Genomic DNA, 23,093 nt, shown 5'->3' with positions numbered 1-23,093 from the left:
TTCTCTGGCATTGAAAAATTAATTTGAAAATTGTAGAATAATACTTCAAAATTTAATTTGTATTGGAAAATGTAAATATTTTTCTTGCACTTTGTCTCTTACTTAGCTTAAACCTATCTTTCTTTGCTTCTCTTGGTCTCCTTTCTATACGCGATTCAAATCTCATTTCAGGTCATGCTTTAGATTTTGTGCTTGATTCTCAATGACTGGGGCTGGGATTCAGTGTGGGTGAGATTTCAAAATTATGGCCGCAGGGGTGAGTGGCAGAATGGGAAATGGAAAGCATGCTCGATGACAGGCCTGTCCGATGGAGAATACCATTTTTAAATTTTTATTCGGGAAACCTGAAAAACTTGTACATAATATTATACAGTTGCTGGATTTGCTGTAGGGCCAATACAGTTAAATTGTCTTTCTTTCCAACTGTTTTCTCATTGACCTAGTTGTGTGAGTGCAAGTGCTGGAACTTTTATTTGCTTTTGGAGGATTGGATTGGTTTATTGTCACGTGTGAGATACAGTATTGTTCTGCGTGCAGCTCAAACAGATTATTCCGTACATGAAAAGTAAATGCACAATAGGGCAAACATTAAATGCACAATGTAAGTACATAGACTCCGGCATCAGGTGAAGCATACAGGAGTGTAGAACTAAAATTGCATGGACCCTTGCATTAGCACCAACACTTCTGGCCCTGTAAGGACCTGCGTGTTCTCTTTGGCAAGGCAGCAGCAACCCCCGAACATGGCTGTTCCCTGTCTTTGCTGCTTTTCACCAGGTAGGCAACTTCATCTTCCTTGAAGTGCTAGGTGCTACTAATTGAGTGCTCAGCTCACCACCTGGCCAATTAGGCTATTCGAATTTCAAAATAACTCCATAAGGGTAATATAGCTGAAGTGTGGGCTTGGAATCTGGAATTCATCCAGGTTCCTGAACCTGCTTTGAAAATCTGGCCCTGAATCTCATTGAGGATTCTTCACCCTGAGTGGCACAGATGTCACAGATTCCCTTTAGATAGTGTTATTCTGTTTCACACAAAGATAGCAAATGTCCACTCTGAAACCTGCAATAAGCCTGTGGACAACTATCAGTATAGTGATTATTATTCGTTTGCTGCTAACCATGACTTCTATTTACTGTCTTGGCTATATAGTTAAAATGTTATTGACTTTTACCTCTTATCTCTAATAGGACAAGTCCTGTGCATTAAATCTGATATGTCTCCTTTGATTTTAATCAACTTAAGTTTGTCTGTTTCAGCACTATCATTTTGAGTTTTTGTGTGGATTATCTTTCTCCCAGTGTGCGGTATTTTTCATTTGCCCATATTAAATTTAATCTGCTGTTCTGTCCGATTAATTGTGTTGAGACAGTTTATAAAGTAATTTTTGAATTATCTCCTCTACTTCAACCAACGTTGCATACTATCTGCAAATTGGGCCTCTTAGCATAGATTTTTTGTGAGTCTAAATCAGCAATCTGAATTAAGAAGCATAGTGGGCCCAAAATCAGCCCCCATTACAGGGCAACTCCTCTAGTAAAGGGCAGTTGTTTTTGTCCCTGTAGCCAAATAGTTTCCTTAAACCATGCCCACAATTTGCTTGGAATCTCACAGATTTGATTTCAACTTGTACATAGTCTTTTAAAAAATAATTACGTTTATTGAGATCTAAAATTTTTTAACAAAATAACACAACAAAAGTTACAAAATAATACAGCACCCAAAGCAAGGAAGGGGGGGGGGGCAAATAAACAGATACAGCTGAACGCGCATGAGCACAGTATGAACAGGAAAACAACATCGTAATTGGCTTAATTTCATAATTCAATGATCCAGCCCAGCCTTCTTTTCCCGGATTGCAGGCCACCCATATAGAGCAAGATTTGTCATTCCCACCCTTGCAAAAACAAAAGAATATGCCCGGAAACCCTAAATGCATACTGCATAACGCAAGAACCACAATTATAACTAAAGGAGAGGAAGAGAGGAGCGGCAGTAGTAACAGAATCTTCAAATAAATTATTATTGTAAAGATAGTTTTCAAATTTATACCAGATAGTTAATTCCATTATTTTACATGGGATTGAACTAAGATAAATGGGTTCCTTATTACCTGTCTCTGCCTTTTTGAACATAGGAACTGTGTGAGCATGTTTCCAATCTACTGGTACCCAGTTTGTAAAAGTCCTCTTATAGTTGTCAATACCTTGTCGTCTCTTTTGAGCATTGGGACAAATGCCAATTAACTTGAGAATTTATTGTTTTGGGACTTCTAATCAATACACTCATCATTTCTGCTCAATAACCATGACTTCTATTTACTGTCATTGGCTACATCACATTCTCCTTGGGAATACTTTAAAATAACACATTCAGAATGTTTTTTGGCCTTTGTGCATTATGTCTTCAATCACTTTGTATTTTTTAATAGGTTTCACCTCTTCACTCTTTTATAATGGAAATACTTTCTCCCTGATGTAATGCATGCTTTTTTCTAGTTCTTTTTTTGCCCCTTAGACATGAACCTGTGCCATCCAATGAGTCCTATTCCTTTGCAGGATGTTTAGAAATGTTTTTTCTTATTTATGTTGCTCTCTTTAAGCCACATTTATTTACTCTAAATGTCTTGGTTTAGGAATGTATTTGATCAACATGCTTAAACTAATGCTGTTAAAGATGTTTCCTGTGATATCTGAATTGTTGAATAGCCTTTCCAAATCTAAGTTGCTATTTTGTTTCAAATGAGCTTGTTTAATGTTTTCTACTTGGTTTCTGATATAGAATAACCTCAGTTGAACTTAATCAATCTGCGGTTGCAGTTTCCCAGAACGGTATCCATGTTTTCAGTGTTGGGTCATTTATGAATACGAGCCCGAGGTGAACACAAGCTTGGATTCCCTGACACAAAAGGCCATATTCTGATTTTGGGCCGCTTGGCTGTTTATTTGTATTAGTTTGATTCAGGTGACCTATTTAAATGACTTGCTTTCCTATTTTTCACACAGTGTACTATCTTAGGCTGATCTGCATCTTTTATTTCAGACATGTTTAACCATAGTGGTTTAACTGTACATTTCTGCTTCCCACTGGAGCATTCCCGTACCAGCCTCCCCGAACAGGCGCTGGAATGTGGCGACTAGGGGCTTTTCACAGTAACTTCATTGTGACAATAAGCGATTTTCATTTCATTTCATTTTCATTTTCATTTCTGTAGTTTTCCTAATATGTTTCACCACATCACCTCCCTTTCAGTCAACTTTGTCTGAATATTATCTTCATTTCCATTTTCTAGGTTCAACTAAGATCCTGATGTTTCTTATTATGTAATTTCCTAGTGCCATGCTCCCCACCCATCCTCCTGATCCAGATTTTTTCAATTCCTCTAGCACAAACACATCATAACCTGGGTGGCTTATTGTCATAATTCAAGTGTCTCTGATTTTGCACTTGAGGTCAGGCATATTTTATCCTCACATTGATTCTCTAGTTATCCAGCTTATGTGGATATGAAATGGTAGAAATATCATTCATATTCCAAATTCAGGAAAGTGAATATAAAATTGCATTAAAAAATAAAATGGTTTGTGTAAAGGGCAGAGAAACGAAAATGAGTTATTTCAGGACGCTGACAAATTATCTTGTCAGCCTATATCATTTGCTACTGTTCCACGTGGAATTTGACTTAAGTCTTCACCAAAAGAGCTTTGAAGTTTAATATATCTCCTTTGCACTGATGCCAGACCAACTTCTGTATCGGTTCTTCGATTACTCAGACCATTATAGTGCAGTTGTCTGTAATGTTGTGCGGTAGTTTATTGCCGAGGCTTCTTGCTGCCCTTGTTAACTGAGTTGACTGATTTCTAAAGATATCTGCTAGACTGAACCTAAAGTAGGTGGGGAGACAATCAACACTAGAAAAGCCTATTTAATATCATCCTCATCAGTCCAGCTGTTGGGTATGCATTTATCCATGCCAACATCGGGAGATTTAACCAAAGCATACATAATCCTTGTGGAGTCGAAGTCCCACCCCTCATACTAAAAATACTTTCTTTTATAAGTTCATAAGATATAGGAGCAGAATTAGGCCATTTGGGCCATGGAGTCTGCTCCGCCATTAGACATGGCTGATCTCATCCTGACCTTAACTCCACTGTCCTGCCCGTTCTCCATAACCCTTCAACCCATTACCTATTTAAAATCTGTCTAACTCCTCCTTAAATTTAGTCATTGTCCCAGCATCCACAGCACTCTGGGGTAGCAAATTCCACAGATTCACAATCCTTTGGGAGAAGTAGTTTCTCCTCGACTCCTTTTTAAATTTGCTACCTCTGATCCTAAGACTATGACGTCTCGTTCTGGGATGCCCCACAAGAGGAAGCATCTGCTCCCGTCTACTTTATCCAAACCTTTTATCAACGCAGATACCTCAGTTTGATCTTCCCTCATTCTTTTAAACTCTCGAGAGTATAGGTCTAAATTGTTCAACCTCTCATCATAAGACAAACCCCTCATCTCTGGAATCAATCAAGTGAACCTCCTCGGATTGGTCAAGCTAAATTTCCCCTTAGTGTCCAAACATTAAGTGGGGTTACGGGAATGGGGCAGGGGAATAGGCCCAGGTAGGGTACTCTTTCAGAGAATCGGTGCAGACTCGATGGTCCGAATGGCCTCCTTCTGTACTGTAGGAACTCTTATGATTCTAAGAGACGTGGTTGAGAGAGGGGCAGGATTGGCAGCAGGATATAGGATCTTCAGGCAAGATAAGCAAGGAGATAAAAGAGACAGGGGTGTCACAGTTTTGATCAGGGAATCAATTACAGCAGAAAGGAGGGACAACATCGTAGAAGGCTCTTCAAATGAAACCTTATGGGTAGAAATTAAAACCAAAACGGAGCAATAACACTGCTGGAAGTGCACTTTAGGCCCCCTAACAATCTGAGAGAAATAGAAGAGCAGATAGGAAAGGACAGACAGAAAGGAAAAGGCGCTGGAGTTGCATTGTTGACTAAAGAAGATATTGATACAATATTGAGGAAAGATATTAGCCGAGATGATATGGAATCTGTATGTGTTGAGTTAAGAAACACTGAGGGGCAAAAAACCATTTGTGAGGGTGGTACACAGACCAAGCTGTAATGGTAATGTTGACAGGAAATCAGAGTTACATGTGATAAAGAAACATCTGTGATTATGGGTGACTTTAATCTGCATATAGAATGGCTGAGTCAAATTAGACACAGTACAATAGAGGAGGAATTTCTGGAGTGTATACAGGATGGCTTTCTGGACCAGTATGTTGAGGAACCAGGAATGGAAATGGCCATCTTGAACTGGGTATTGTGCAATGAGAAAGGATTAGTTGGCAATCTAGTGAGAGAACCTTTGAGGTTGAGTGACCATAATACACTAGAATTATTTCTCAGGGTGAATAGTGAGGTAGTTGATTCTGAGACCAGGGTCCTGAATCTCAGTTAAGATAACTATGATGGTATGACTCATGAGTTAGCTATGATGGACTGGGAAATATTGCTGAAAGGAAGGACAGTGGACAGGCAATGGGGAGGCATTCAAGGAACCAATAGGTGAACTCAAAAGTTAGTTGGTTCCTATTTGGCCCAAGAATGGAAAGGGAACTGTGGCCAAACCATGGATTAAAGGGAAATTAGAGATAGTATTAGATTCCAAGAAGAAGCATACAAATTAACAAAATAGCCAAAGACCTGAGGATTGGGAGCAGCTTAAAATCCAGCAAAGGTGGACAAGGGATTGATTAAGAAGGGAAAAATAGACAATGAAAGTAAGCTAGCGGGGAACCTAAAAGCTGACTGAAAAAGTTTCTCTAGGTCTATAAAGAGTAAAAGATTAATAAAAACGAATGTAGGCCCCTTACAGTCAGAAACGCGACAATTCATAATGGGGAACAAAGAAATGGCTGAGAAACGTAGAAGATCCTACAAGAGAGGGGACGGCCTTGGACTTAATTTTAGGTAACAAAGCCAGTCAAGTGGTTGAACTATCAGTGGGGGAGCATTTTGCAGACATGTGATCATAACTCCCATTAGATTTAAGATTATTATGGAAAAAGTCAAGGATGGGCCTGAAATCTCAGTTCTAAACAGGGGGATGGCTGATTTTAATAAGATCAGGTGTGATTTGGCCAGAGTGCACTGAGGTCAGATACTTTTAGATGAATCTGTGACAACAGTGGGGTGCATTCAAGAAGGAAATAGGGAGAGTGCTGGGCCAACATGTTCCAATCAAGAAAAAGGGTGGGACCAACAAATTCAATGAATAATAATAATAATCGCTTATTGTCACAAGTAGGCTTCAATGAAGTTACTGCGAAAGCCCCTAGTCGCCACATTCCGGCACCTGTTCGGGGAGGCCGATACGGGAATTGAAATTGCGCTGCTGGCATTGTTCTGCATTGCAAGCCAGCTGTTTAGCCCACTGTGCTGAACCAGCTCCTATGAACCGTTGATATCAGGGAATATACAGCATTGGATCAGGAGAAAAAGGGGGGCTAATGGCAGATATCGAGGGTTCAAAACAGCAGAAGCCCGAGAAGTGTGTAGAACGTGCAAGAGGGACCTTAAAAAGGAAATTAGAGGGCAGCACGGTTGCGCAGTGGGTTAGCCTTGCTGCCTTACGCCGCTGAGGTGCCAGGTTTGATTCCATCTCTGGGTCACTGTCCGTGTGGAGTTTACACATTCTCCCCATGTTTGCGTGGGTTTCGTCCCCATAACCCAAAGATGTGATGGTAGGTGAATTGGCCACGCTAAATTGCCCCTTAATTGGAAAAACTTAATTGGGTACTCTTTTTTTTTTTAAAAAAAAAAAGGAAATTAGGAGAGCAAAAAAGGGACATGAAAGGATATTGGCAGATAAAATAAAGGAAATCCTAAGTTGTTTTGCAAGTGCATTAAGGGTAAAAGTATAACTAGGGAAAGAGTGGGACCCATTAAGGACCACAGTGGTAATTTGTGTGTGGAGCTGGAGGATATAGGAGGGTTCTAAATTAATAATTTTTGTTAGTGCTCACTTGTGAGGGGGACGGTGTGGGTATAGAAATCAGGGAGAAGGACTGTAATAAAATTTAAAAGATTAACATAGACAAGAGATTCTGAGTGGTCTGGCAGGCTTTGAAGGAAACAAGTCTCCAGGGCCAAATGAAATGTATCCCAGGCTGTTGGGTGAGGCAAGGGAGGAAATAGCAGGGGTGCTGGCTATTTTTTATTTCCTCTCAGGCCACAGGAGAGGTGATGGAGGACTGTAGGATAGTCAATGTAGGGCGGCATGTGGGACAGTGGTTAGCACTGCAGCCTACGGCACTGAGGACCCGGGTTCGAATCCCGGCCCTGGGTCACTGTCCGTGTGGAGTTTGCACATTCTCCCCGTGTTTGCGTGGGTTTCACCATCACAACCCAAAGATGTGTAGGTTAGATGGATTGGCCACACTAAATTGCCGATTAATTGGGAAAAAAAATTGGATGCTCTAAATTTATAAACAAACAAAAAAGAAAGTCTAGCCAAAATGGTACCATTATTCAAGGAGGGAGGAAGGGATAAATCAGGAAACTACGGACCAGTCAGTCTAACCTCAGTAGTGGGGAAACTATTGGAAGCAATTCTGAGAGACTGAATTAATCTACATTTGGAGAGGCAGGGATTAATCAAGACCAGTCAGCGTGGTTTTGTTAAAGGGAGGTCATGTCTGACCAACTTTATTGAATTTTCCGAAGAGGTGACCAAGTGTGTTGCTGAGGGCAATGCATTTAATGTAATCAACTTGGACTGCAGCAAGGCGTTTGATAAGGTTCCACATGGGAGGCTGATAGCTAAGGTAAGAGCCCATGGGGCCCAAGGAAAATGGTAAATTGGACCCAGAATTGGCTGTGGGAAGGAAGCAGGGGGTGATGATCGAAGGGCTTTTTTCTGACTGGAAGCTCTCGTCAGTGGGGTCCTGCAGGGATCAGTGTTGGGGCCCTTGCTGTTGAAGTTTATATAAATGATTTGGACTTGAATGTAGGAGGATTGATCAGTCAGTTTGCAGATGACATGAAAATTGGTGGGTGGTAAATAGTGAAGAGGATAGCCTTCGATTACAGGAGGATATAGACGGCTGGTCAGTTGGGTTGATCAGCGGCAAATGGAATTCAATCCAGATAAGTGTGAGGTGTGATGCTCTTGGGCAGGACACACAAGGCAAGGGAATACATGATAAACAACAGGACCCTGGGAAGCACCAAGGATTGGAGGACCTTGGTGTGCTTGTGCACGGTCTGTTAAAGTAGGTGGGTAGAGTGGTTAAGAAAGCATATGTTATACTTGCCTTTATTAGCCAAGGCATAACATTTTTAGGAACAAGGATGTCATGCTGTAACTAGGGGATTTTCACAGTAACTTCATTGTAGTGTTAATATACGCCTACTTGTGACAACAATAGAGGTTATTATATTATAACTATAAAATGTTGGTTAGGTCACAGCTAGAGTATTGTGTGCAGTCCTGTAATCTACATTACAGGGCGGATGTGATAGCGCTGGAAAGGGTGCAGAGGAGATTTAGCAGGATGTTGCCTGGGCTGGAGAGTTTTAGTTATGAAAGGAAATTGGATAGACTGGGGTTGTTTTCCTTGGAGCAGAGGAGACTGAGCGGGGACATGATTGTGATGTATGAAATCATGAGTGGCATAGATAGAGTAGATAGGAAGAAACTTTTCCCCTTGGTGGAAGGATCTATGACCAGCGGCCATCGATTTAAGGTGAGGGCCAGGATGTTTAGAGGGGATGTGAGGAAAACCCTTTTTACCCAGAGGATGGTGGGAGTTTGGAACTCACTGCTTGAAAGGGTGGTGGAGGCAGAGACCCTCATAACATTTAAGAAGTATTTAACAAAGAACAAAGAAATGTACAGCACAGGAACAGGCCCTTCGGCCCTCCAAGCCCGTGCCAACCATGCTGCCCGACTAAACTACAATCTTCTACACTTCCTGGGTCCGTATCCCTCTATTCCCATCCTATTCGTATATTTGTCAAGATGCCCCTTAAATGTCACTATCGTCCCTGCTTCCACCACCTCCTCCGGTAGCGAGTTCCAGGCACCCGCTACCCTCTGTGTAAAAAAAGTTGCCTCGTACATCTCCTCTAAACCTTGCCCCTCTCACCTTAAACCTATGCCCCCTAGTAATTGACCCTTCTACCCTGGGGAAAAGCCTCTGACTATCCACTCTGTCTATGCCCCTCATAATTTTGTAGACCTCTATCAGGTCGCCCCTCAACCTCCGTCGTTCCAGTGAGAACAAACCGAGTTTATTCAACTGCTCCTCATAGCTAATGCCCTCCATACCAGGCAACATTCTGGTAAATCTCTTCTGCACCCTCTCTAAAGCCTCCACATCCTTCTGGTAGTGTGGCGCCCAGAATTGAACACTATACTCCAAGTGTGGCCTAACTAAGGTTCTATACAGCTGCAACATGACTTGCCAATTCTTATACTCAATGCCCCGGCCAATGAAGGCAAGCATGCCATATGCCTTCTTGACTACCTTCTCCACCTGTGTTGCCCCTTTCAGTTACCTGTGGACCTGTTCTCTTAGATCTCTCTGTCTTTCAATACTCTTTTAGATGTGCACTTGTGATGCCAAGGTATATACAAATGCTGGAAAATGGGATTTGAATACTTAGGTGGTTGTTTTTCACCAGCATGGACATGATGGTCTGAAGGTTCTTTGCTGTGCTGTCGATCTCGATAACTCCATGTCCCTAGATAAGTGTTTAAAGGAAAGGGTGGCTCGAAAGTGTTGGGAACATGGTTGGCCAGTGCTACCAGGACTATTATTCCTGTGGAACTTTCTGATCAACTGCACTTGGAGTGTGCCTTGGGATCGAGGATAACTTGCTACTGGAAGTATCTTGATATGCTTGAGATCCTACTGGAACAATTGCTTCGTGAGTCTGGTGTCAGGCACACAAACAGCATGTTCTGCACAGCAGATTTGGTTTTGAGTGAGGAGCACCTCGTTGCTGGGCAAGTTTGATTGGGAGAGGTTCTCCTTTCCTGTCATCGGATTTGAATGATCTTGTTAAGGCACCGCCTGTGATACTGCTGCAATACTTGGGAGTTGCTTGCTGTAGGTTGTCCACGTCACTGAAGCATGTAGAAACACGGAGCTTATTGCCTCCTTGTAAACCATGAGAGATAGGGGTGACACAGTGGTTAACGCTGATGCCTGCCCAGAGACCCGGGTTCTATTTCAGCGTTGGGTGACTATGGAGTTAGCGCGTTCTCCCCGTGCCTGCCGTCAGTTTCCTCTGGTTTCTTCCCACAGCCCAAAGATGTGCAGGTTAGGTGGATTAGCCATGGTCAATGTGCGGGAATGCGGGGAAGAGGCCTAGGGGGAGTGTGTTTTTGGAGGGTCAGTGCAAACTCGATGAACCAAATGGCCTCCATCTACACTAAGGATTCTCTGGATTCCATAAATCAATTTGGTATGGTGCGTCAAATTTCTTCTCCGATTGTAATTTGTGTGTAATTGTGCAACATGGTCATGGTGCCATGCAACAGTAGTGCAGAAGACTATATTGCTCAAATTAGACATTTAGAACAAAGAACAAAGAAAATTACAGCACAGGAACAGGCCCTTCGGCCTTCCCAGCCTGCGCCGATCCAGATCCTTTATCTAAACCTGTCTTCTGTTTTCCAAGGATCTACTTCCCGCTGTTCCCCGCCCGTTCATATATCTGTCTAGATGCATCTTAAATGATGCTATCGTGCCCGCCTCTCCTCGGCTGGCAAAGCGTTCCAGACACCCACCACCCTCTGCGTAAAAAACATTCCATGCACATCTCCCTTAAACTTTCCCCCTCTCACCTTGAAATCGTGACCCCTTGTAATTGACATCCCACTCTCGGAAAAAGCTTGTTGCTATCCACCCTGTCCATACTTCTCATAATTTTGTATACCTTAATCAGGTCCCCCCTCACCCTCCTTCTTTCCAACGAAAACAATCCTTATTTACTCAACCTTTCTTCATCGCTAGCACCCTCTATACCAGGCAACATTAGGTGCCAGATTTTGTTAACATTCGTATGGAACATCAGACGTTCATTACTTCAAGGCTGAGGCATGAATGCCAGTTGTGTGATTTTTTTTCTCCCCCCCCTTCTTCTGCAGACCATCGTAGTCTCTCCAAAATACTTTGAAAAATTGGGTGAAGATTTATGATATTTGACACTCTCACCTTGCACGAGTTAGTTTGAGACATTTGAAACTCATTCATGTAGAATTCCTATAGCTGTAGTGAGAGGCAATGTTCAAAATTTGGACTGAATGTTGTCCCAAGATTTTTAAAAGGTGAAAGACAATGGATGATCATCCCAGTAATCATCCAAGTCCGATATTGGGTAGAGAAAACAGCCTTTGACCCACAGACCAACAGCAGTCGTGGCTTTTTCCACCCTCGGCGCAACATCGAGGGCCGAAGGGCCTGTTCTGTGCTGTACTGTTCTATGTTCTATGAACCTCCTCTGCACCCTCTCTAAAGCATTCACATCCTTCTGGTAATGTGGTGACCAGAACTGTATTCCAAATGTGGCCTAACCAAAGTCCCATGTAACTGTAGCATGACCTGCCGACTCTTGTACTCAATACCCTGTCCGATGAAGGCAAGCATGCTGTATGCCTTCTTGACCACTCTATCGACCTGCGTTGCCACCTTCAGGGGACAATGGACCTGAACTCCCAGATCTCTCTGTACATCAATTTTCCCCAGGACTCTTCCATTGACCGTATAGTCCGCACTTGAATTAGATCTTCCAAAATGCATCAGCTCGCATTTGCCTGGATTGAACTCCATCTGCCATTTCTCTGCCCAACTCTCCAATCTATTTATATTTTGCTGTATTCTCTGACAGTCCTCCTCGCTCTCTGCAACTCCACCAATCTTAGTATCATCTGCAAACTTGCTAATCAGACCACCTATACCTTCGTCCAGATCATTTATGTATATGGTCCGAGCACGGATCCCTGCGGAACACCACTAGTCACCTTTCTCCATTTTGAGACACTCCCTTCCACCACTACTCTCTCTCCTGTTGCCCAGCCAGTTCTTTCTCCATCTAGCTAGTACACCCTGAACCCCATACGACTTCACTTTTTCCATCAACCTGCCATGGGAAACTTTATCAAATGCCTTACTGATGTCCATGTATATGACATCTACAACCCTTCCCTCATCAATTAACTTTGTCACTTCCTCAAAGAATTCTATTAGGTTTGTAAGACATGACCTTCCCTGCACAAAGCCATGATGCCTATCACTGATAAGTCTATTTTTGATCCTATCCCTCAGTATCTTCTCCAACAGTTTGCCTACCACTGACGTCAAGCTCACAGGTCTATAATTCCCAGGATTATCCCTGCTACCCTTCTTAAACAAAGGGACAACATTAGCAATTCTCCAGTCCTCCGGGACGTCACCTGTGCTCAAGTATGCTGCAAAGATATCTGTTAGGGCCCCAGCTATTTCGTCCCTCGCTTCCCTCAGTAACCTGGGATAGATCCCATCCGGACCTGGGGACTTGTCCACCTTAATGCCTTTTAGAATACCCAAAACTTCCCCCTTCCTTATGCCGACTTGACCTAGAGTATTTAAACATCCATCCTTAGCCTCAACATCCATCATGTCCCTCTCCTTGGTGAATACCGATGCAAAGTACTCATTAAGAATCTCACCCATTTCCTCTGACTCCACGCATAAATTCCCTCTTTTGTCTTTGAGTGGGCCAATCCTTTCTCTAGTTACCCTCTTGCTCCTGGGTCCCTCTTGTTGGGTTGGATTACTGGGTTATGGGGATAGGGTGGAGGTGTGGGCCTGGGTAGGGTGCTCTTTCAAAAAGAGCCGGTGCAGATTGATGGGCCGAATGGCCTCCTTCTGCCCTGTAAATTCTATGATTCCTTATATACGAATAAAAGGCTTTGGGATTTTCCTTAAACCTGTTAGCCAAAGATATTTAAGTTACTGATTGAATAGCCAATTCACTAAAACTGAATTCCGAAAACTGAGTAGCAGAAAACATCCATTAGGAACAAGTGACCAGCAGAAATTCCAACTGCCACCCTCACACCACGGCATGATGTCACATTCCCTCTTTCCTTCAAACACTTTCCTTCAAAATTGACGCTGATTGAACCTAGTATTGGATTCCAAGGCCTTGCAACACTAAAGAAACAAAGGTTTCTCTCGCTTTCACTTTCAAATCACTAGCACTTTGTCTCATATCTACCTCACCTCTTTTCTGATGCCTCTGCTACTTTTGTTTCTAACTATTCTGTGTCATTCTGTCATAATTTTCAAGTGTCAAAACAGCCCATAATCTGTCCATGCCTGACAAAAATGGTTTTCAATTTTTAAAGCTTTCCTTTGGGCTTGTATTCCTTCGTATATCCTTGTGATTCATTCCGTGTTCTGTTTTTTGATGTATGGTGGAACCTAAAACTGTACGCGGTAAACAAATTTCATCGAGTGAATGTTTTATATGGATTCATCATCACATCTCATTTTTAAATGCCCACGCCTCACCAGTATTCTGTTAGCGTTTTATGTCAGTTTAAAAAAAAGAATTTAGAGTACCCAATTCATATTTTTTCAATGAAGGGGCAATTTAGCGTGGCCAATCCTCCTAGCCTGCACATCTTTGGGTTGTGGGGGTGAAACCCACGCAAACACTGGGAGAATGGGCAAACTTCACACAGACAGCGACCCAGAGATGTCACTTTTATTTTAAGTGCAGCTTTTATTGCTTCCTGAACTTGGGTCCCCAAGTTTCTCTGCTGTTCCACATTACGTTGCCTCTTTTAATGTTTAATTATTTCATTTTTTTAAGGTAAACTGTACCACTTTACATTTCCTGACATGAATTTCATTTGCCACTTTTTTTTCCCATTCCACACTCTTATCAATAACCGCTTGCAGCCTCCTTGGTTCTCTGGAATAGACGCACGGTTTGTAATGAGTGTGATATGTCTCATTGAGGAGTTTAATTTTTGATTTTGATGCCTGATTGCATGAGAAAATGTTCATTATGCTTTGCAACTATTATGGCCGCAATTCTAAACACTGAAACGAGTTCGAGTTAGTCAGCTCTTCAGGGAATTCAGCGATTCTTGGTATTCGGATAAATAAATAAATTCCGAATCTGTGCCCTTAGTCTGTACATCTAGAAGACAGACCAATTTTCATTTTAAAAAATTGCCCTTCACTTCTGAATTGTTAAGATCGATCGATTTAGATTTCATAGAATCTGAAAACATTTCAGAACTTTGGTGAACTTTTCTATTGACTGCCAAATAAATATGGTTTTGAAAACTTTGTTGAAAGTGAACATTAATATTTCAAAACTGTTCACTAATGTGTATAGGATCTGAGTTTGTCATTGCTAGCCTGTTACATTTGTTATTTATTAGTACTCAAATTGTTTACTCTTGTCACTCTTACCCAACAAACCCTCCTCTTTCTTTATTTAGGAATTTCTGAACGCAGTTTTTGAGAGGTTAAAACAGTTTCTGGAATGTCGTAAGTACATTTATGGCTAATAGCAGTAAGTTTAAGATTTGTTACATGGAATTTTATTTTTCATGCTGTTTGCTGAACCCTCAAATGGATATGCACAAGAAATACTGATTTAATTATTTATGGAAATTTAAAGCTGTTGACCAACAGTTGTTGACAAACCTCATTTGTTTTAGGCTAAAGCTTTACATTAATGTCTTCAGATGGGCCATTTGTGAGTGCAAGTCATAATGGCACAGAAGTAAGTAATTTGGTACAGAGTTCAAGCCAACTCTCTGTTAGAGCAGTTTAGTCAGTCCTACTGCTCCACTCTATCCCCGTAGCCCTGCAAGCTTATTTCCTTCAAGCAGCTATCCAATTTCCTTTTGAAATCATTGATTGTCTATGCTTCTGTCATCCTTATAAGCAGTGAGTTCTAGGTGGTTACCACTCAGTGCATAAAAAGAGTTCTTCCTCATGTCCCCCTGAATCTTTTGCACATGACCTTTAATCTGTGTCCCCTAGTCCTTGTACTATCAGCAAATGGGAACAGCTTTTCTTTGAATACCTTATCTTAAGTGTGTCGTCATCTTCTACAGCTTTATCAGATCTCCCCTCAGGGTTTGTTGCTTCAAAGAGCTGCATGATACATCTGTATTGTACAATGTAGTTTGTATGCTGTGTGAACTTGAACTTTTATTCAAAATTCTACAGCTTGTATCCGAGCTTGCACCAAGGCCTATTCACCCAGTACCTATGTTGACCTGTGCTGGCTTCCAGTCCAGCAAAACTTAAAAACTTATATCTTAAATTCTCATCTCTGCTTGCGAATGTCTCCATGGACCCTTGCTCCTCATTATGTCTGTAACTGGTACCGGCCTCACAGCCAGTGTTTCCCCTCATTTTCTTCAATTGCATGTGGCCTATCAACGTAAATGTATGGGCTGTTTAAATTGTTTTGTGACTGTGCATGCACAGAAACTTAAAGTGTCAACTTATACTCAACTGGGGCAATTTCTAGGTTGCTGCACAGCCTTGCTGCTCTGCATCAGCGCAATGTAGAGTGAAAATTGACTACAATCCTCCAAGGTTTCTGCAATTCTGGCCTTTTGCGCAGCCCTGATTTTAATTGCTTCAGCATTGGTGGGTGTGTCTGCTGCTACCTCCCTAAATCTCACTCCCTCTCTATCTCATTTTGGTCTTTTAAGATATTCTTAAATCCTAGCTCTCGTTACAATCCGTATTGATGTTATAACTGGATGAGAAGAGCCCCGGCTTAGTTTTTTTAAATAAAACATGGTGGACAGAGTCACAGGACTGCTAATTAGTTTTAACAGTAAGAAAAGAACCTTTATTAAACATGAAAAGTTGGATTATTATTCAATACTTCATTCCTCCCCCCTTATCTTAACAAATATATACAGATTTAAAGACTAACATGGATTACAAAGTACATCTTTAGCTATAATAGTCTCTTGAACACAAAATGCCCCTTTTAAACACACAAGAGACTGTGGTCAAATACACACACTTTGCACTGAACCCAAGTTAGTCTCTGCGGATTTCTCCTCCGAATCCCCTCAGATGATGATAACTTGAGAGTTTCCAAACTCCACTCTCAAAAACATGCTGAAAAATCTTCTTTCATAATTTATTCTCTTAGTGGTTTGCATTCCAAAATCCAGTCCAGGTTTTTTTAGGATTTCCTTTGCTTTAACTCCTTTACAGAAACCATGAGATCCAGCCACCGATTTCCACACTTATTTCAACTCATGTTCCACAAACTGTCAAAATCTCACAAACCTGAAAATTCCTTCAGATATTTTTCTGATGTCTCAGCCTTCTTCTCAGCTCTGTCTGTCTTTACTAAACAGTGCTCTGTTCCAGTGCCTTTAACCTCCGACTTCTTGGAAACCTCTCTTCATTTCTCCAGTTTCCTTAACTGGCTGCTTTTCGGATCTCTGCACTTGTTTTCTTAACCATTACTTTTCTTTTAGCAAAGCTGAGAGAGATGCTCCCTCTCTAGCCTTCCAACCCCACTGCCCCTAACAGACCTGTGAGAGCTGCCTTCTATCTTACTACCTATCTCCAACTGCAATCCAATTAGCTGAACTAAAACTTAAAAGCTTCTGTACCGTACAAGGCCCCAGTTGCTGAGCAACATCCACATGCTTATGCCTTTTTAAATTCTTCACGCTGTAGCCTTCTGTAAGCACAATAGAAACACAGTTGGAACTTATCCAACCCCTACAAATACAAACAGCTTTGTCCAGCATGAATCCAGCTGTAGGTTTTGCCCTTCTAGACTCCGAAACATTAAGTTAAACCCACTTATTCTTATTTCTAATGTTTACCAATACAATTATAAATCCCTTTAAATTACCTTTGTTTAACAAACACTTGGAACAAATGTCACTCATCTAATATCTGCTATGTATCTTGTTGCTGAATTTTGTTTGATAATGCTTCCATGATGCACCTGGAGATGTTTTACTGTGGTGAAGATGCTACATAACTGCAAGCTGTTGTTGTGGTTGATGAATTAAATTTTCATGTTTCCACCCTGCAACAGGATTCCTTGAAATGGAAATGCTTTTGGGAGAATTGATATCTCTGAGTAACAAAACCTTAAATGGCATAAATTATATACAAAGTATTTAACAGGAAAAATCAGCCTTTTACTGTAAGATATGTAATCGTCAATATGATCAGTTTGGGATGGAACTGCAGACTGCTAAACCCAGGCTTTCCTCTTGTTCCTGTTGGTCGCACACAAGTTGAAGCATAAAAGAAGAAAACAGGGAACTTTAGGCCAGTTAGCGTGATATTAATTGTCAGGAAAGTGGCTGAATCTATTATTAAGAAAGTCTTAACAGTGCACTTGGAAAATGATTAGACAAAGTCAACATGATTTTTTGAAACCGAAATAGTATTTGACATACTTAAAAAAAATTTAAAATAAATTTTTCCAATTAAAGGGCAATTTAGCGTGGCCAATCCACCTACCCTGCACGACTTTGGGTTGTAGGGGTGAGATCCACGCAGAAAAGGGGAGAATGTGCAAACTCCACATGGACAGTTTGTAACTGTTACCTGGGGCTGGGATCAAACCCAGGTACTTAGCGCCATGAGGCATGTGTTTGACGTACTTATTGGAGTTTTTAAAAATAAATTTAGAGTACCCAATTCATTTTTTCCAATTAAGGGGCAATTTAGCGTGTTCAATCCACCTACCTTGCACATCTTTGGGTTGTGGGGGTGAAACCCACGCAAACACGGGGAGAATGTGCAAACTCCACACGGACAGTGACCCAGAGCCGGGATCGAACCTGGGACCTCGGCGCTGTGAGACTGCAGTGCTACCACTGCGCCACCGTGCTGCCCTAGTGGAGTTTTTTTGAGATGTGAGTGGTAGGGTAGTTTTAAGGGAAACCAGTAAATGTAGTATACCTGGACTTTCAAAAGGCATTTGATAAGGTACCAGTTACAATCCTGTTAGGGACAGTGAATGTTTAAAGAAGTAATCGGAACACTTAGCAATTAACTGACAGAACCCTGTCGCAGATTTAACATTTTTTACAAAAACAAACATTTTTGTTTATATGAAAAGAAATTAAGGGCGGCGCAGTGGTTAGCGCTGCTGTCTCATGGCCCTGAGGACCCAGATTCAACCCCGGCCCCGGGTCATTGTCCGTGTGGATTTGTACATTCTCCCCATGTCTGCTTGGGTCTTACTAAATTGCCCCTTAATTGGAAAAAAAAGAATTGGGTGCTCTGAATTAAAAAAAATTAAGCAAAGGAAGCACAGTAACAACGCTATAGCTTGTGAAGACTTATGGAATGCATTCGGACCGTTTCGATTTTCTGTTCCTCGCCAAGAGTTTCCTTATCTTAAAAAATCTTTGAAGGTTCATTCGCTTTTTCTGGGACCAATTAAAAGTCCAGAATTCACTCTAGAATCATAGAATTTACAATGCAGAAGGAGGCCATTCGGCCTATCGAGCCTGCACCGGCCCTTGGAAAGAGCACCCTACTTGAACCCACACCTCCACCCTATCCCAGTAACCCCACCGAACATTTTTGGACACAGGGCAATTTAGCATGGCCAATCCACCTAACCTGCACATCTTTGGACTGTGGGAGGAAATCGGAGCACCCGGGGGAAACCCATGCAGACATGTGGAGAACGTGCAGACTCTACACAGACAGTGACCCAAGTCGGGAATCAAACATGGGGCCCTGGAACTGTGAAGCAACAATGCTAACCAATGTACTACCGTGCCACCCAAAACTTCTAATTCTAACTATTCATCAAAGTGCAAGATTTTATGGAGGTCCTCCATTAGCTTTTTGCTAAGTGACCCAACAGTTTCACAACTCTAGATTACACAGCTCAAGCATGGGCCTCCCCATGACTCATGCAATCACTTAAAGCATCAGAAACACACTTGGTTTCCAATAGCTGCTGCTCTGGTTTCAAACTACTAAAAAGCTGATTACTTCCAGAACTCCAACTACAAAAGGGTTAACTGCTTTTTATTGAGGGGATTACTGTAGATTTATTTCATTTGGCTTCCTACTAAGCAGATCTTCCAGTTGTTTGTCCCCTTACGAACCTTGTCTTCTATTGAATACCAGCTTCCAATTGCAGGCTGCACTATAGATGATAGAGCATTTTTTCTACTTCCGGTGTAGGTCTGGCTTTATCTCTCAAGCTACAGAAGATGTAAAGCTCAATACAATCTCTTAGCTGCTTTTCCAAACATCAATCAGTTTTGTCCCTTGGCTATGCCCTAACTGAATTCAGAGAGATAAAATCAAAACAAAGAATCAAACTAAACTTTACCAATCTCCATGGCAATATAACACACATGGTGTGTTCCCACATAGAAATGTAAACTAATTATCTTTTAATTCCAATTTTCCTTGATTCTGGGAAACCATATGAATTATTTCTATCTCTGATAGAGGTTTGGACTCTCTTTCCATAACATATAAATTATATATTATTTGCACTAGTGACACACAAAAGGTTAATAGGCAATGTAAATAATGAGCAGGGACAGAGAAGCTGCAAAAACACATGGACAGATTAAGGGGGTGGGCACCAATATGGAGTATCATGGGGAATTGTGAGGTTGTTCACTTTGATCGTAAGAATAGAAAAACAGATTTTTTATAAACGTGGAACTTATAAAGGCTAATGTTCAGAGTCATACAATTATCTATGGCACAGAAGAAGGCTACTCGGCCGATCAAGTCTGCTGGCTCCCTGCAGAGCAATCAAAAAAAGGACTATAAGAACTTGGACACAGATTTAAGATTTTTGGCAAGAGATGCAAGGAGGATGTGAGGGAAAACATTTTTTTTTACACAGCACAGTGCGCTAAACAGCTGGCTTGTAATGCAGAACAATGCCAGCAGCATGGGTTCAATTCCCATACCGGCATCCCCGAACAGGCGCCGGAATGTGGCTACTATGGGCTTTTCACAATAACTTCATTGAAGCCTATTTGTGACAATAAGCAATTATTATTATTAAATTAAAAAATACTTCAAGATATTTGAAGACTAAAGACTGGCGAATTCCAGGACAAACCTCTATTTTTTTCAATGGATGCAGTGAGACCTTAAATCACCAGCAGGAGCCATTATCAGAAATGTAGCATTGAATAACAAAGCAAGTGACATTATGAGTACCAAGCAAGCTCACCTGTCACATTAAGGGTAAGTAGAAATGGTGGGTTGAATAAGTCGGTCGGTGTGGGTCCCGAAGGATGGCCAGTTGGCAAAATTGGGTCCTGGGCAAAAAGTTTGAAGAACATTGGTGTAATATACTCTCACCTCCACTTTTATAACCATCAGTCAGGTCAGTCTAAAAGCACAAAATCCAGTCGCCTGCTGCTCATGAAATACACGGTTTCATAGACATTAATAATAGAAGAAAATAAATCTTTTTGACAAGTTCATAGGAGCAAATTAAATCAAAACCCTGGCAATGATCATTTCCTGCTTCTCACCGACATATCCATGCCTCCACCAAGTACACTGACCTTTCCTCTGCACACTATCTTGCATCCCACGTTCTCCGCACTGTTTTTCATCGAACAACTCTTGCTCCCCAGACTTTGTACCTAATTCTTTAACATTTATCCCTTTACACACATTTAATTCATACTTATGTTAGTGTTGCTTGAAAATTTATAAAATTTAAAATAAGAAAACATTGTAACTCATAATAGTAACTGTTCATTCACTCAAGAAGAGAAAGACTTAACTGTATGTAGTGAGCCAAAAATGAAGGGGAGTTGGGCCTTTCACTAAAAATTACATTTTATTCTGACTTTAAGTAAAATACTATGACTCATTTTGGAATCAAGGCGCTTTAGTGCAGTTGTGAATAATTGATTTATAAAAATTACATGCAGAACAAATGTGACGAATGATTTTATGTTGCGTTCCCTGCCTTCTGAAGTAACTTTAGAATGCCACAATGCTAACAGCAACAGCTTCCTGCTGTTGCATGATGGGGTATTCTGCCCATGCTTTGATTGTGGTGTCTGATTGAAGACCTGTGTAAGGCAAAATGTAAACGTATAAAGGTTTGAGTTTTGAGTGAAGCAGAAGCTTTTATGCAAGATATTAATTTCTGAAAAAGACAAATACAATTTAATATAAATTTAACTTAATGGGTATGTTTGATGTTTTCTGAATACATGTTTACATTTTTTTCAGAATTCAGAATCTTATTCAGAGCATTAGAAATGTCATTTATTTTGGGAAAAAGTATTTGAAATTCTTGGTTCACTTTGGCTAGCCTTCCCTTCTCAGCAAATCAGTTTGAATCACACTGAACACATTTGTTCTTGACTCAATTAGCTACAAGAAACATTAGCACAGAAATAAATTTGAAGGAGATTAATCATGATACAAAGGCCTAGCAGTATGATTATGATGGAAATCTTTTTAATATAGTCTACTGACTCCTGCCATGAGAAAGTCCTTGAACACAGAGGGATTCCTCAACAGTTAAAGGGATCCAGCTATATAACTAAACCCTCCCCCCACCACCTCGGCCTGTGGGCCCGACTCTGAGTTCCGGCTCAGGAGTGGACCCGACCCAACCTTCCTCTAAGCTCCTGACTTGTGCACCTTGCCTGGGTGTGGACCAGGCTCCTCTCCTGGACCTTTATAAGAGGAAGCCAACATAGTTAAAAAAGACAGAGATCCTGATTGAGAAGGGAACTTTGGATAACTGTGATATAGTGCAGCACGATTTTCAAAAGGTCTTTCATAGTTCTATTTGCTACATAGGCTTAAATTAGTGGATATGCTAGGGAAAAGCCTAGAAAAGAATAAGGAATTGGAAGAGAGGAAACATTAGATATTGGAGGCATACTGAAAGGGTTCAGAAACAGAATTTATAAACTCTAGGTGTCAGATTCAGAAGAGCTAGAGAAGGACAAGTCAATATTCAGAAGTGGCAGATGAAATAACTACATTAAGGAACAAAATGGCGGAAATACTTGATGGCGTTGAGTCAGCTATGGGAGGATAGTGACTCCATACCAACCATCCATAGTTATTGGAATGCAAAATCAATAAGGGCTAATAAAATGTTGTGCCATATTGCCAAGTTGCTTATCACATAGGAGATGAGTGGTGTTTCTGATCAATGCCTACTACTTGACTACTATTACTATATTTAGTTCTATCTTGGAAAGGATGGAGAGAGGTAACAGGACTGAATCCTTACGATAGAGGGCAATGAGTTGAGGGAAGGTCAGAAAAACCCCCGAGGTTTGAGTGCCGGATGGTGGCAAATGAAAATAACTATTCGCAATGGTATTTTGTGCTAAATTAAATTATAAAGTGAATCCTGAAAATTATTTCAAGTTAAACTACTACTTCAGCACAAGAGGAAAATGGATTGGCAAAAGGCAAGTTTCAAGATTAATACCAGGAAGTCCCTCTGAGTGATTGAATACTGGAATAGTTTACTGGATAGAATGATGGAGGCAAAATTCTGTTGTCAGAATTGTCAACAGGCAACCAGATTCTGTACAAAGTGCAGGTTGGTTGGCAAGGAGAATCGATCGGTTTCCATAGACACAGGGAGAACGTGCAGACTCTGCACAGACAGTGACCTAATCTGGGACCGGATGCTCCGGTTTTCTCCCAAAAGCCTCGAAAGACGCGCTGTTAATGTAATTTGGACATTCTGAATTCTCCCTCAGTGTACCCGAACAGGAGCCGGAATGTGGTGACTAGGGACTTTTCTCAGTAACTTCATTGTAGTGTTAATGTAAGCCTACTTGTGACAGTAAAGATTATTATTATTATAGCAGGGTGAGTATGATTAGCTAAAGGACGTGCCTCATTGGTACAACCTGCAGTTTGAGTCCATTTAATATGAATTATTTATCTTGGTTAAAAGTTTAAAGCTCTTCAGTCTTTCTGAATCGATTGCTGTGTGTAATAGAAACAAGTGATAGGTTTCAAAAAGAATCTGAGAACCCTAACCCTGAGGTCAGAATTG

At 41.2% G+C, this 23,093-nt stretch overlaps 1 protein-coding gene across 5 annotated transcripts in view; it reads left to right on the top strand.

Moving 5' to 3' along the window:
• ipo11 (importin 11) overlaps nt 1–23,093 on the top strand; it is an 878,696-nt gene that overhangs the window by 221,474 nt on the left and 634,129 nt on the right. For all 5 annotated transcript variants that reach the window (XM_072496963.1, XM_072496961.1, XM_072496959.1 and 2 more), the window contains one exon: nt 14,530–14,578. In XM_072496963.1, coding sequence (XP_072353064.1) covers nt 14,530–14,578 — 49 coding nt within the window. The remainder of the gene's footprint in view (nt 1–14,529; nt 14,579–23,093) is intronic.

The sequence above is a fragment of the Scyliorhinus torazame genome, chromosome 3 (genome assembly GCF_047496885.1).
Source record: "Scyliorhinus torazame isolate Kashiwa2021f chromosome 3, sScyTor2.1, whole genome shotgun sequence".
In the NCBI taxonomy this organism is placed as follows: Eukaryota; Metazoa; Chordata; class Chondrichthyes; order Carcharhiniformes; family Scyliorhinidae; genus Scyliorhinus; species Scyliorhinus torazame.
Note: the sequence above shows the minus strand (reverse complement) of the source record. Positions and strands in the feature narration are given on the sequence as shown.